The 15,243-nt window shown below is 36.1% G+C and overlaps 1 protein-coding gene across 4 annotated transcripts in view; it reads right to left on the reverse strand.

Moving 5' to 3' along the window:
- LOC149535144 (protection of telomeres protein 1a-like) overlaps positions 1-15,243 on the reverse strand; it is a 293,707-nt gene that overhangs the window by 156,227 nt on the left and 122,237 nt on the right. For all 4 annotated transcript variants that reach the window (XM_089804786.1, XM_089804783.1, XM_089804785.1 and 1 more), the window contains 3 exons: positions 10,219-10,411; positions 296-363; positions 54-142 (listed from right to left, as the gene is read on the reverse strand). In XM_089804786.1, the coding sequence (XP_089660912.1) occupies positions 54-142; positions 296-363; positions 10,219-10,411 (350 nt within the window). The remainder of the gene's footprint in view (positions 1-53; positions 143-295; positions 364-10,218; positions 10,412-15,243) is intronic.

Genomic DNA, 15,243 nt, shown 5'->3' on the forward strand with positions numbered 1-15,243 from the left:
GTTCAACATGTGCAAGAAAGCAACAAATATAAGAAATAAGTAGTTGGACGAACTTCATTTCAAACTCTTGTGGTGGAGCATCAGTTCCATCCCATACATAAATGACTGATAATATCTCAGATATTTCGCGCAAAAGGAGAACCTACACAACAAAGATATAATATTATAAGATAGATATGAACAGATATATCATGAAATGAACCCAACAATTTATGTAAGGAGGTTGGTTGAAATCTAAAGACTAAAATACCAAAATGCTTGAGAATAAGAAAATCTACTTGAACACCTTGCTTACCTTACAACAAAGATCAAAATAGACACCCTCCTTAATATCTCTGATTTGAGCTGTATAAACACTATTACCTGGGTTAATAAGAAAACGTCAATTATAAATGCTTTGATGATCATGATCATAGGTCATTTTTCTTTAACTACAAAAATAGTCTGCATGCAATTTATGACTATGCAGAAATCAATAGAAACAATGTGACACCGTTGAGCATAATCATCTGAGTAACAGCTCTGAACAAAGTCTGTAATATCCTTTAGTATTCAATAATAAACATAAAATTCCTTGATGATTCTATACCAATGATTTTCACCTTCTTTCCAAGTCTAATGAATAGGCAATCAAACAGTTTGCATGTACGTATTGAAGAGAATGTAGTGAACATTTGTATCAAGTTTGTCATTTGTTAAACAAAGATACTTGTAACAATGAACTAGCTGTAAAATAAGAATGCATTCTTTATTTTACGTAAGATCCCCTATTGATTTTCAAATCATTTTTTTTCACAAATTCTTCCCCCTGTAATTTTGTCAAATAATTTGCTCGCAAGTTTGGATGCACAATTTTGAGATTTGCAGAGATTGCATATAATGTAATATGTGACTTGCTATTCAACTATGAATACTGAAAAACATATAACTTCTGCAATCTTTAACAAAAAAAGAAAATTAGAGAAATGAAGCAAAGATAAACCACATAGATCTACCCTTGATTTGTGGTGAAATTTTAATTTGCACAGGTTTTAAGTGTCTTTCATCATATGCTGATGCAAATATTTAGAATATTATACATTAGTGTGAGATCTCAGATTATAGGCAGCAAAGATTGAAAATAATTTAGTGAAGAACCAAACAGCTTGGACCGTAAACAGCTCTAGTGAGACTGAAAGTAAAACACAAAAAGCACATGTTTTCAGGTAAAAACTCTGAAATACAGCTCCAGAAAGGACTGATATATGCCCAGTGAAACTAAACCACTCCAAACTCCCTTTGGCAGTCATTGTCACATGGAAACACTTGAAAATCTCTGGCTATGGAGTTCCAATTATGCTGTAGTGTAGCCAGTAGTTTGTGAACTGCAACATGCCAGAGAGGATAGTTCCCACACCTAGCAATATGCCCTAGTTCACTTGTCCCACTTAAATCTCAAACAATGACTGATTCCTCCACAAAAAAATAGCCCTATTCCTTGTCTTCAGACTTATATTGCAAGTTTCACCTACATAGTGGCATGTTTTTTCACTCAGCAGTGTGGCATCCAAGCTTCATTCTAGTCAATGAAAGACCAAGAAAGAATCATTATTACACAAGTAATTGATAAATTATTTGATGTACTAATGATGAGCAAAGACGCTCAATAAATAACTTTAAAATATTCAGAAAATAAGCAAGTTTCTAAAAAGAAACTGCAGATAAGATCAGAGACGATCTTATCACCTCAAATTACAATAAACTGCATTATTGAGCATTAAATAAATAATAAAACATTATTTGAATACCCTCCCTCGATGCTCAATCTATCAACAACACCAATAGAGGCCCTAAATTTTATCTAGACTGAGGAACTTGGTGAAAAAATCTGTTGTCTGATCCACTGTTGGAACATACAGCAACTAAATGGATCTGTCCTTAACAAACTACCAAATGAAGTGACAATGAGTTTCCACATGCTCGATTCTTTCATGGAAGACATGATTCTTGGCAAGTTTGAGAACTCCCTGATTATCACAAAACAAAGGAGTTGGACCTGCTTGAGATATTTGCATATCCACAAGCATGGATCGAAGCCAAACTGTCTCACAAGTTGCTTTAACAGCTCCACGATACTCAGCTTCTATCGAAGAGAGAGCCACACCCTGTTGCTTCTTACTAGTCCATGAGACAACACCAGATCCCATCCTGGACACATACCCAGATGTTGATTTTTTGTCATCAACTGAAGCCCAATATGAATTAGTGTAACCAAGAAGTCTACGGTCGTGACTCTAAGTGTACAAGAGTCCAAAATCAGAAGTGCCCTTCACATAAAGCAGCATATGCTTCGCTGCTACCCAATGATCAGCCTTGGAGGCTGTCGTCAAGCGTGAAATGTACCTCACTGCAAAATTGAGGTCATCTCTAATGACAGTGAGATACATGAGACCAACCACTAGTTGCCTAAACAATGATTCATCTACTACAAGTGAATCAGACTTAGTTGACAACTTAAGCCCTTTTTCCATGGGTGTGGAGGCAGGTTTGCAATCCTACATTTGAACCTTATCCAAAAGACTTCGTGCATATTGGACTAGAAGATGAGGATACTGCTCTCTGTTTGCCAAACCTCAACACCTAAACAACAATGGAGAAGTCCCAAATAAGTCATGTCAAATTAGTTGCACAAAACTCTGTTTGTGCTCACCAATCAATGATTCTGAGATGTCAATTATGATCAGGTTATCAACATAGACAACAACCAACAAAATCTCATTACCAACTTGTTTGACATAGAAATTAGGATCAGATGGACATCTCTGATAGCCATGATATGTGAGGTACTTATCAATCTTGATGTACCAAGCCCGAGGAGCCTGTTTCAAGCCATAGAGTTCTTTCACCAGTCTGCACACCTTGTGTTCTTGAAAGACAACCTTGAACCCTGGAGGCTAAGTCATGTAGACTTCTTCCTTCAACTCACCATTCAGGAAAGCACTCTTAACATCCATCTGATGAACTTTCCCAACCAAACTGGGCTACTAAGGCAAGAATAAGCCGAATGGTACTCATCTTGGTTGGAGTACAAGTCTCCTCATAGTCAATGCCTTCCTTCTATGAGAACCCCTGGCAACAAGACAAGCTTTGTACGTCAACCTTATACAACCATTTGCAACTAATGAGCTTCTTCCCTGAAGAAAGATCAGAAAGTACCCAAGTGTGATTCTTTTGAAGAGTTTGATATTTGGCTTCCATAGTCTTTCCCTCTCAAGTATCCCTTTAGCCTCTGAATATGTTTGAGGCTCACAAACATTGTGAATATTGGCCATGAGGGGAAAATTAATTGTATGCCATTGTTTGCTCTTCTTTCTGGATGATCTACCCTCAATGAGCTCATCCTAATGAAGATCAACAGTAGTCTTAGCCCACCATTTAGGCCATAGAGTAGAAGAACAAATCTCAGATGTACGAGCTAGAACCGGCACTGGATCTAGAATAGGTTCAACGAGTGGAAGATTACCATTATCTAGAGGAAACTTAGGTTGATCGTCTTCAAACTCAGGTTGATCATCTTCAAACTCAGAATCTCCATCATCCCTATCATCAAGTAGACCTATTGGGAGACGAGCACCCAAATCAGATGCCTTCAAAGGATGATCCTCAAAATTTTGCATAGATAAGGATGGGTGAAAAGGTCCACATGCTTCATCAAAGACAACATCCCTACTGAAGACAAGACAATCAGTGTCTACATCTATCAATCGATAAGCCTTATGGTTGTCACTGTATCCTATGAACATAAGCTTTTGACTCTTAGAATCCAACTTCGAGCATTGGGCATCTGGAATTCATATATAAGCTAAAGAGCCAAAGATTTTGAGATAACTAATCCTAGGTTCACGACCAATCCAAACTTCTTCAGTAATCTTTCCCTTAACAACTTGTGTAGGGAAACTATTGAGGAAATAGACCGCAGCGAAAAACTGCTTCTGCTCAAAACTTATTAGCAACACTCTTGTGTTGTAACATGGAACGACCATCTCAACAATAGTATGATTGCACCGCTCTACAACACCTTTTTGTTGAGGAGTGTGGGGTATGGTTAACTGACATATTATACTGTGTATCGTAAGAGTTGGAGAATGCAATAGAACAAAATCCTACCCCCACCCTCCTATTATTTGACCTAAGAGTGATTATACAACAACCAAACACTTTTTCTACCAAAACCTTAAACTTTTGAAATACAATTAACCCATCTAATTTCTGTCTAACAAAGTACACCCACATTTTACGACTGAAATCATCAACAAAAAGTGAGAAATACATGCAACTAGTAACAGAAGGTATATGTATTGGCCAACAAATATCAACATGAACCAAATGAACTACCTTAGAGGCTTGCCATGAGTCACCATCCGTGAAAGGTGTCATGTGTTGCTTCCCAGCCTGACAAGCTCCACAACACCATGATGCTGAGTCTGGATCTCTAGTAAACCAGCTACAAGTACCTCTCGAGCCAACTGAGAGAGATAGTGCAAAATTTAAGTGCTCAATCGCTAATGCCAAGGACTAGCGATGGAAGAAGAACTTCTAGCTACCATGGCTAACTCCGGAGCATCACTAGTATCTACAAGTTGGTAAAGACCATGATCCTCAATAAAAATAGTTGCAGTAGTGCAAGTCTCCATATCAACAATCGAACACTTGTATGAGTTGTATCAACTTTTACTGATCTTGATCCACTATGACTAGATGTTGAATGGTGCCCAAGACAATCTGATCAAGGCAGCAAGATTAAAAAATGGTCATCATTTGCTTCTTCCAAGTATTGTAATTTCTACCATTGAAACATTGACTACCTTCCAATATGATGTTGGTCAATGAAGCCATCTTCACGTTTTTTGAGACAAAAAAAGGGATTATGAATATGATTGCACAAAATTCTATGCATGAATTTCAATGCACCGAGATAAGAATAGATTGCAATGTAAATTTACTAGCACAAAAATCAAGGCACAGATTTTGAGACAAAATTGTCTGAAGACCTAGACAAATCCGACAAAGACCTAGAAGAGATCCCAAAAAACTCAGAAAGAATCTGAAATTGGAATCAAATTTCACCAATACGAAAATCAAGGCACAAAAATTGAGGTACCTAGAAAATTATGACAAAAACCCAAATGAGATCTCAAAAAATCCACCAAGAATCTTCGAATAGTTTTCCATAGCTATAAAGCACGTGAGAGTTTCGAAAGAAATCCTAGCAATTTCTTTAAAAAAACCAAAAAAGAGTTATAGAGATCTAGGAAAAAAAAGGACATGAATCTGATCGTAAATCAGTGATTGAGGGTTTTTAGAAACCCTAGACAACCGAAAGGTAGAAAATGGTTCAAATCCTGTACAAAAAATAGTTGCAACAATAATGACGGCCAATGATTTGTAGAGAAATGCCCATGAATGACATCAAAACTCAACACCTAATGGAAACATGAACTAAAAAAGGGTAGCCCAATAATGGCATTCGTGACCTTGAGCAGAAAAAAAGGTTCAGACAAAGCTATCGAGCTGAAAAATGATGGGAAAGAAAGCCCAAAAACAGTCGTGAGGGAATGGGTTCTCCTACAAAAAACAACACAAGAGAACCATAAGAGCCATGAATTGACAAGGAACTATGCATGGGATTTGCAGAAGTACTGACCACAAAATTCTCAAAACATAAACACTACTCACAAGCCAATTTTGAAAATCTGATTTTTTTCAAAAATTCATAAATAAAAAAAATTGAATTTTTTTCGTAAAAAATACTCTCTAATACCATATTATGCAAGTAATTGGTAAATTATTTGATGTATTAACAATAAGCAAAGACGCTTAATAAATGAGTTTAAAATATTTACAAAATAAGCATGTTTCTTAAAAGAAACCGCAAATAAGATCAGAGACGATCTTATCGACTAAAATTACAATAAGTACATTACTAAGCATTAAATAAATAATAAACATTATTTTAATAACAATCACCTAGACTTACTTCTCACATTCCCTTCTATAAAAATCATTATTTTAATTATCATTATATCATTAAATAATACATTATTATTTATTATTAATAATAGAATATACTATATTATATCTTTTTATTCATCAATTAATATTAATTATTAAATCCTATTTTAGGAATGGGGATATTACAAACCCAAAAGTCACCTAATCCTAAGTTGAAGTATTAAAAAAAATTATTAGCAAAAATGGTGTGCACCATTGACTTTGTGGTTCTAATGGCCTTAATTTGGGCTTGGTGGCAGAGTTTTTCTCCTTGAACCCACGTTGTATCGAATATCCTAAACATGACACATGTGCTACCCCAGAACCCAACAAGGGATGTTGGCCCTTATTCACCATGATTGCCCCTCAACACACTAGGGGCATTACCCATAAACCTCCACAAGTAGTGATGCCCCTTGAGTGCATTGGAGTCTCCACTCCTAGCCCTCCACTACTCATTGGGATCTTTTCTCATATAATAAAATTGATTGAAATAAGGGTTTTTTCGGAGTGAAGACACTTATATGAAACTGCAGCCTTCTTATTGCTCTTCCAAGTGACAAGTTGATGAAAGCTAAAAAACAATAAACACACCAAAAGGAAACCAAAAAACTCAGAACAAGACCTGCAATTATTTTTAGTGATGCAAGCTTGCTTATAGACCTGGATGCTCCTATGTCAAGTGTGCACAAGAGCACACAAGGTCAATGTGAATGTGTCTAAAATCGAACCATCGTCACAATTGCATGCTCTTTCTGAGTCATTTCATTTAAACAATAAAAATAATTTCTCAAAAGAACTGTATGAACAAGCCAAAAATATATGAGGAATTCAATTTCTCAGGATTTGATATGTAACAAATTGGATCTTGAAAAAAGTTAAAGTATCTAAAAAATCAAAAAAACATGATAATTTTAAAATATCGGAGCATATAAGAATTATTATGTTACTTCTATTTAATCATAAAGTAGTGCCAAGGAGACCACAACCCCATGTCTCAAGGTGTGGCATCCCAAAAATGTTTCCTATACAAGTATATTTTTTAAATATCGGAGCATACAACAGTTATTATTTTTCTTCTATTTAATATTAGATTAGTGCCATGGAGACCACAACCCCATGTCTCAAGGTGTGGCATCCCGAGAATGTTTCTTATTTGTTCTTATTGCTCTTCCAAGTGACAAGTTGATGAAAGCTAAAAAACAATAAACACACCAAAAAGAAACCAAAAAACTAAGAACAAGACCTGCAACTATTTTCGGTGATGCGAGCTTGCTTACAGACCTGGATGCTCCTATGTCAAGTGTGCACAACAACATGCAAGGTCAATGTGAATGTGTCTGTAGAAACACTTGGTTTTCCTCTGCAAGTCTTAGAGAGCCAATGAACAAATTCCTCTTTTCTCTTTGTTTATTTAATCTATATCTTTTAGGAATTATTTCAGATTTTATAGTAACACAAATGAAGAACACTATTACCATAACACAACTCCAGATTTATTAAAATTTATTGTAAAGGAAAGACGAGTGACTATGAGCAAACTTATTATCCACATTACAATGCTTAACAAGAACCTGTTTGCTGTACATGTTTGCAGGTGCCTCCCATTTAGCAGGAACGTCAAGAATATGTTCAACGTGGCTCCAATACTCAGTGGCTGCCACCTCCAATTCCGAACGCAGCTACAGACTTCACACCCAATACCTAGCATGGTGAATTCTAGTCCCAAACGTAAACAGCAGCAATAATAAGGGACATCGGATGTCAATTTGAATCGCTGGTTGCACACGCCAAATTCAGGGATGATTTCATAATGCCTTGCTGCCGCTGCTATTGCCCAGTTCAAATGCTGCAGCTGTTTGGTGTCTAGACTGTTTCCACTACCACACGTTGCCTCAGAATTCCTTGCTACTACCAGTAAAGACCCCAGTCGAACCTTAATTCGGTAGCAAAGATTCGTACCACAAAAAAGCGGTCAACTTCCCTCCCAAAAATGTCTCCTTAGCCACAGGAATATAGTAAGGAGATTCAGCAAATTGTTTATAACAGCACAATTTGCAATGTAATTCCCAGAACAATCTCCCAGACACATGAAACATAGATAGGAGATTTAGAAAGTGAAATCAATATACATCAACAGTGACTTCAAACATCACAAATTTCAAAGACCCTTATACTTCAGCAAGGGCTCACAATTTAGACTCAGGAAAGCCACAAAGGCACAAAAAGGAAATGTATATTAAAGCATGTCTCTCCCAATGAAATGAGTTCTCATTTATAAGCTTCCGTTGCCAGAAGTTTCCATAAAACTCCACTTTAGAAATCATTGAAGTTTCCCAAAAGAACTCAACACTAGAAACTTTCCAACTTGCTTTTTAGAAATATCTCTTCAAGTCATTATTATAATAATATAAACATTATTATAATAATGCAATTCAATGAATAATAAATAAATAAGAGCTCATGCAATTATTAACCTAATTAACCACAGGTGACAACCAACTGCCAAGCCATCCACTACACTGCCAAAAATAGCAACTGCCCAAAAAGACTTACTAAAAATAGTAAGTAATCAACTGAGACCCCCAAAACACCCTGTCAGCTCACGAGGGTCACCATGATGAGCTAACTCTATCAACTGCACAGACTGGCCAAAAACGGGGACATTATAGTGTCCAAAATCAAAACATTGTCACAATTGCATGCTCTTTCTAAGTCATTTCATTAAAACAATAGTAATATTTCTCAAAAGAATTGTATGAACAAGCCAAAAGTATATGAGGATTTCAATTTCTCAAGATTTGATCTGTAACAAATTGGATCTTGAAAAAAGCTTAAGTATCTCCTAGCTGCACCAAGAATGAGAAGACATCCTCAGATATCCATCTCAAGAGGGGAACCTCCCAGGGATGGGTCCCTATTAAGGTCTCGACACAAGGGATGAGTAGCAAATATTTTATCCCTGGGATGTCCCTAATCTTGGTAAGGGCCCTAAACTTCTGGAAATGCATCCCTGAAAAACACTAAATGAATCCTGGTTCAGGAATTGTCCTTTAAAATTGGTATGTCTTTCCTTCTCACTTGATTTTTGGTTGCAAACTGTTGTCTGGATAAAACAACCTTGAACATGTGTTTAAAATTCCTATCTCACTCCACTGATTCCAATAACAAGTTCTGCCACCACAACCACAATACATCGTCATGCTCCAAAGCTCCACCCTATAAGGCTTAGGTCGGTTCATTTAAAACCTCAGCCTACAGTTGATAAATCCCAATGAGATAGCATCGAGGATTTCCCAATTTCATCATTTCAAGAGAGAAGTTGAGAATACACGCCCAACAGAGCCAAGAAACCCAAGAAGGGTATTGATGCCTATCTTAATCAGCAAAATTGAGGAGAAGGATAACTGGACCTCAGAAGAGTTTAAGATGGTTTTATATTTAGTATATTTCACCATATCTGGCAATGTCACCTATACTTTCAATAGGAAGATTTCTGGTTTTCCATTTGCAAGCACATAGTATGTCCATGTCCTGTTTCAGGTAGCACTAATTGTAAGTCTTATCCACAATTTCTACTGTAACTGCTTCATATAAGCTTCTTTAAAACTCTCTTTCCAGCATGAATATATTAAACTTTAACTAGCATATTAAATAAATCAATCATTTTCCGACATGAATGTATCAATCTTTATTAGCATATTAACTAAATAAATTCATTTAACCAATTTAGCCATAAATCGGCATCTTTTGACAACTTTCTGTTCATTAAAGATCAAGAAAAATAGGAGACAGACTGATAGATCGTGAATATGGAGATTACAAAATTGCTACCATCTGCAATGCTAAGCACCTATACTACAAATTCTTCGATGAGAACACTTTAGTTCACTTATTTGTACTCAATAATAACCACCATCACATTCATTCTCAATGTGGTAAAGGCTCCCAATGTTATTCCTAGCATGTGTTGAGTTGGTATTACATTGCCATTTGATATATACTTTTACATAACTGCCAATTATGATCATAGTAAAAAACAACTATTTTATAAATAACTTAAGAGGCTAAGGACTCAGTACAAGAGTCATAAACAAATTATGCTCTCCACATCATTTTTTCATGCAAGAAAAACAGCATTTTACAAATTAGATAACAAGTACTGGGAACATATTCATTATTATATACCTATGTAAAGAGAAAAGGTTTCCAGCCACTCTCGTAGAGAACTTATAACATTCTTTTCATTGCTTGTAAGTTTGTATGTACCATGCGAAAACTGATAAGGTTCATAACTAGATCCACCATTTCCCTCAAAAAGAAGGAAAGATGAATACTTTTTCTTGGCAACAGCATTGACCATATTGTTGTGATGTTCAATCTGCAGACAACCAGTTAGTCAACTTCAGGTAGCAGACAAATAGAAGCCGAGACCATTATTTCAACCTCTTTTGAAAAATATAAATATAGCTATACAATTACTTGAAGCAAAATGATATCAACAAAAGGAGCTCTATGGGTATTAGCAAACCCAAAGACTACTAATATATACATTACCATCAATATAACATTAAAATTTACATTTACAACCATCAAGATCCTTTGTCAGTGCACCAAGCTCTTTGGTTGACAAGAAAGATGGAGCAATGAAAATGCATACAGATTTCTGACTCTGATAATGTAAAAATAACAGATTACTATCATTTCATTCAAAGAGATCGCCTGATAGGTATACATTATTATAGAAATGCAATGCTGGCACCCAACAATGACCCCTAAATTACAGAACTATCTATATATTCCATAATTCTGACATTCTGATTCTTTTAAGTAGAATTAGAACTTTGATTCTCATGTATTGATAAAGATAAATGTCAGCATTTCTGATCAATGTTATTTCAATAAAGATGAGATTATCCGTAGCCATAACCAATGTATCCTTGTTAGATCACAACAACTAAATATATCTTTCGATTTTGTTATTAATCTACAGGAACTCTTAAAATATATACATTAAAAATTTTGTTGCAGCCCTTATAAAAAGTGCTAGCTAGATTTAGTATTTACATACAAGTCATAAGGCTCGTCATCTTTCAGCCATATTTATAGAATTTGAAGTATGAATTTACACAATATCAAGTGATAGGGATGGTGAACTCAAAGGATATCACCGGGAGAACATTTCCAATGCGTTTGAAGCAACATAAATGTAGTAGACAAGTTTGCCCTCAAACAAATGGTAATAAGATGTTACAATTAGGAAAGATTCCAGAAAAGAAGCCCACACAAATAAAGAAGACAAAACACCTTTGAAGACTTTTGCAGATTGATTCCTAGATTGAAAAGCATATCCATGAAACAAAGCCTATAAGGAGAGGCTGGAGATAGTAAAGCCATCTACTATTATGTGGCATAGAATCTTTACCAGTTGTTGAGACACAAGGCCACTCTTGCTCCATTGTGTACAAAAGGTAGTAAGTCAGAGACCCTAAAGTGCACTAGCAAATCCGTGCCAATCTGTTTGAAAAGCACAAAACTCTTTCAAGCCTGAACTTCTATGGTGGCTAATTCTCTGCAAAGGGTCAGTAATTGAAGAAGGCTGCAAATTTTGGTCTTCTTGCAGAATGTAGAGATTAGACAGAAAACAATGTAGAAATGCTCATTTGCCAAAAATCTATGTTACCCCAAGTTTCTGGGATGGGTTGATGGGGTGTTAGGGAAACAGGTTTCCAAGACATTTTTTTCTTAGTTTGAGCAGGGGATGGCTATATATATATATATATTGTCAAAAATCCATGTTACCCCAAGTTTCTAGGACGGGTTGATGGGGGGTGTTAGGGAAACAGGTTTCCAAGACATTTTTTTTGTAGTTGGAGCAGGGGACGGCTATATATATATATATATATATATATATATATATATATATTCATCAATTTCACATTCATCACAACAACATAGTTTAAAATTATCAATTTCATTCATCAATGATCATAATTATCAATTTCATTCAGCAATGATCATATAGCAAAGCAAATTACTATTTAATAGAATCATCATAGAAACCGCATCATTTTCGATCATTATATAAGAATACCAGTAGTAAGTCATCAAATGAGAATGAAAAGTATCATAGATTCATATCAGAAGGCTGCAATTTTCAACTTTCAACAAAATGAAAACATTGAAAATTTAAGACTTAAACTTTAAACTTTTCAAAGTATCAACTATAGTCTATCGATGATCATATAAACGTTCCATCAATGTTTCAACTATCAATGATCATATAATGTCAAGACAAAACATGTTATATCCTCAACCTGTTTCTAGAGGCTGTAACATGAATTGGGATTCAAATGTTGCCAAATTCATGAATGAGTTGCAGATAGCATTATTCCATTACAAGATATTCTCAAATTTGATGATAGTTTATCAAGTTTTGCACTAGAATAGTTTTACATATAAGCTGTAATCATCAGGTTATAAAACTTTGATGGTAATTAACACATGCATTCAATTCCAAAACTAAAGTAATGTTCTATCATGGAAGGCCGATTTGAAACATTAAATCAGATAATACATTCATGAGCAACTTACAGATACTATACAGAAATGTTCCAAAAAAATACTGAGTTCTCGGCAGCACCAATGCAAAGTAAGAAGCACTTGTAGTAGATGAAGTGATACTAGTAAGATGGTGTTGATTCGTATGGTAGTTTCTTGGATTTGGTGATAGCCCGCTGTACTGTCTCAAGCACCCAACCTATTGCAGCTTCAACATACAATCGTTCTTCCCCCAATAACCAGATATGACCTCCTGTATGTTTCACCACTGTCTTCCGTATTCTGACAGTCAGGTGTAAATTAGAATACTGCCGCTTGGGGAAGAAGTTATGAGTATGTGTCCCTCAATCTCTATTAAACTCCGCAGTGATGTCTATGTATACAAATCCCTTGTATGTGTTGATGAAAATCTGGTGCAAAGTCTCTATTAAACTCCTCCGCGATGTCCTTGTATACAAATCCCTTGTATGTGTCAATGAAACTCTGATGCAAGGTCTCTATTAAACTCCTTACCAATTTCTATGCATACAAACCCCTTGTATGTGCTGATGAAACTCTGATGCAAGCTTCTCCTCACGGGGTACACACTCCAAAATCTCAAGAGTGTCATCCAAGACACCAGCAGTGGTATGCCTATGTTGAATCAACCTAATGTTTTGCAATTACCAACTCGTTAAACAACGTCGAGCATGGTATTACTCTATCAAAGGTGCGATGTAGTGTTTGAATCTAGCTCAAAAGCTGGGGCTACATCTAGCATTCATTCTCCATAACAAAATTTCAATCTCAGAAATACGCAAAGAATATGGCACTCAGTCTACCACGATAACAAGCTCTACTCCTTCCATTGTGCATTCAGCACTCAATACCAAAAGCAACAAATCTTAGGCACTCTCAAAACAACCACTAGGGTGTTGTCCAGTAATTGAAAGCAGTGAGGATTATCGTCCTTAGTTAATCTCATAATTTTGATCAGCCTACAATTCTCAAATCTTCATGTTCTCCTCAACGACGTGTCATGACTACTCTTCCCTTCGGCAATGCTTTTACACTACCATGAACATGCAGGGAAAGTTAGGAAAAGTGTCATGATGAGTCTCGAGTAATGACAAAGATAGGTGTTACACAAAGGCATGTCATCCAACTGGAAAAGGACGGCCAAGTCATCGTCATGCTACGATCACTTCACAAACCAAAAACACCTCAATCCCAACTCTTGTGGGCCACACTCAATAATGATAGTTTGTATGTGGGTCAACTTTTAGTCTTGGTCCATGTAGAATCCCTTGGCATACACTCAAGCCTATCGGGATGTATCAAAAGGCTTGGTGGGGCATGTCTTGGTTTACAATGGGGAAGGGGACATGACAAAACATTACAAGTATGTAACATCAAAGTCAAAATGAAAACAAAGATACTATGACAACTGCCCCTAATCATCTATATCAAAGTCAACATCACTATCATCCTAATCCTGAAGCGATGCATCATCCAACACAATGCCAAGCAATCCCGACAGTGTTGCATCCTCATCAACCTAGGTGGCATCCTCAAGATCAATATTCCACCGTAATGATGGATTTTGTCGATACTCTAGAGTCTTACAATCCACAAGTTATAGAGCACTATGCACAGCCACTAACTTCTTCGCTCGTTTACAGGTAATCATATTCGTCTTCACGGAGTAGATAAAGCTATATGTAGACTAATTCTTCCTTACAACAGAGGAACTAGCAACCTATGAGAGGAGACAAATTGCAAACATCTTTAACTGTAGTGCATCTAAACCATGCCATTGCCACCATCCAACGTGGCTTTTTCTGTGCCATTACTGCTCTATCCACCTTTGCTTCAGTTGTGCCAAAGTTTGGACCATGGTTTGTGAAGGCAACCCATTGCTCACAAAGTATACTAGATTTTTGAAATGAATACAACTTTTGAATGGCCTTCATAATCCCACTCTCACCTCATCATCCTTGCTTGGAGCACACCTTCCAGGCCTAGGCTCATACCATTTTGGATTTAGTGCATAAGCTGCCATGTGAAGTGGAGTATTCATATCATTCCACCTCAGTAAGAAAATTGGCTTAATGTACTCCTTATATAAGACTAAATCATTACATTAGCCAAATTATTTGCTTCATCTTTTGAAGCGTGTTGTCCATAGTTTCATCCATCTCTCCAACACTAGGAGAGTCTGTATCAGCATATCTGATGACATCCACAACAAGAGAGATGATTGAGTAAACATATCTGCAATGAGAATAAGAACAAAATGTCAAATATCTATTTTTTAAAATTAAATAACAGAAAATCAGATATTTAGAGATCTGAAAATTGAAAGAAATTTATGATTTTCAAATGAAAATGAGAATCAACAATCTCTAACCTCGCAGTGGACCATTAAGTGTCATCAAGGATCCTTTGTTTGATGGCTTTTCCTTTAGTAGTGTTTATTATAGGCCATCTATTCCACTCTGATTTTACTACCATATGTTGTAGAGCCTTGTGCACCTCAACCATCCTCTCTACCAAAATGTAGTAGTCGGCATATATTGTCTCTATAGGTTTGAGAAATTCCTTCTCTAAAAACATCTTGAAGAGAGCAAGTAAGGTGTGGTGGTTAAAAATAAGCATTTGACTCTCTCTTCC

Source organism: Cupressus sempervirens, chromosome 10 (assembly GCF_028749045.1).
Source record: "Cupressus sempervirens isolate cs-2001-9-10 chromosome 10, ASM2874904v1, whole genome shotgun sequence".
In the NCBI taxonomy this organism is placed as follows: domain Eukaryota; kingdom Viridiplantae; phylum Streptophyta; class Pinopsida; order Cupressales; family Cupressaceae; genus Cupressus; species Cupressus sempervirens.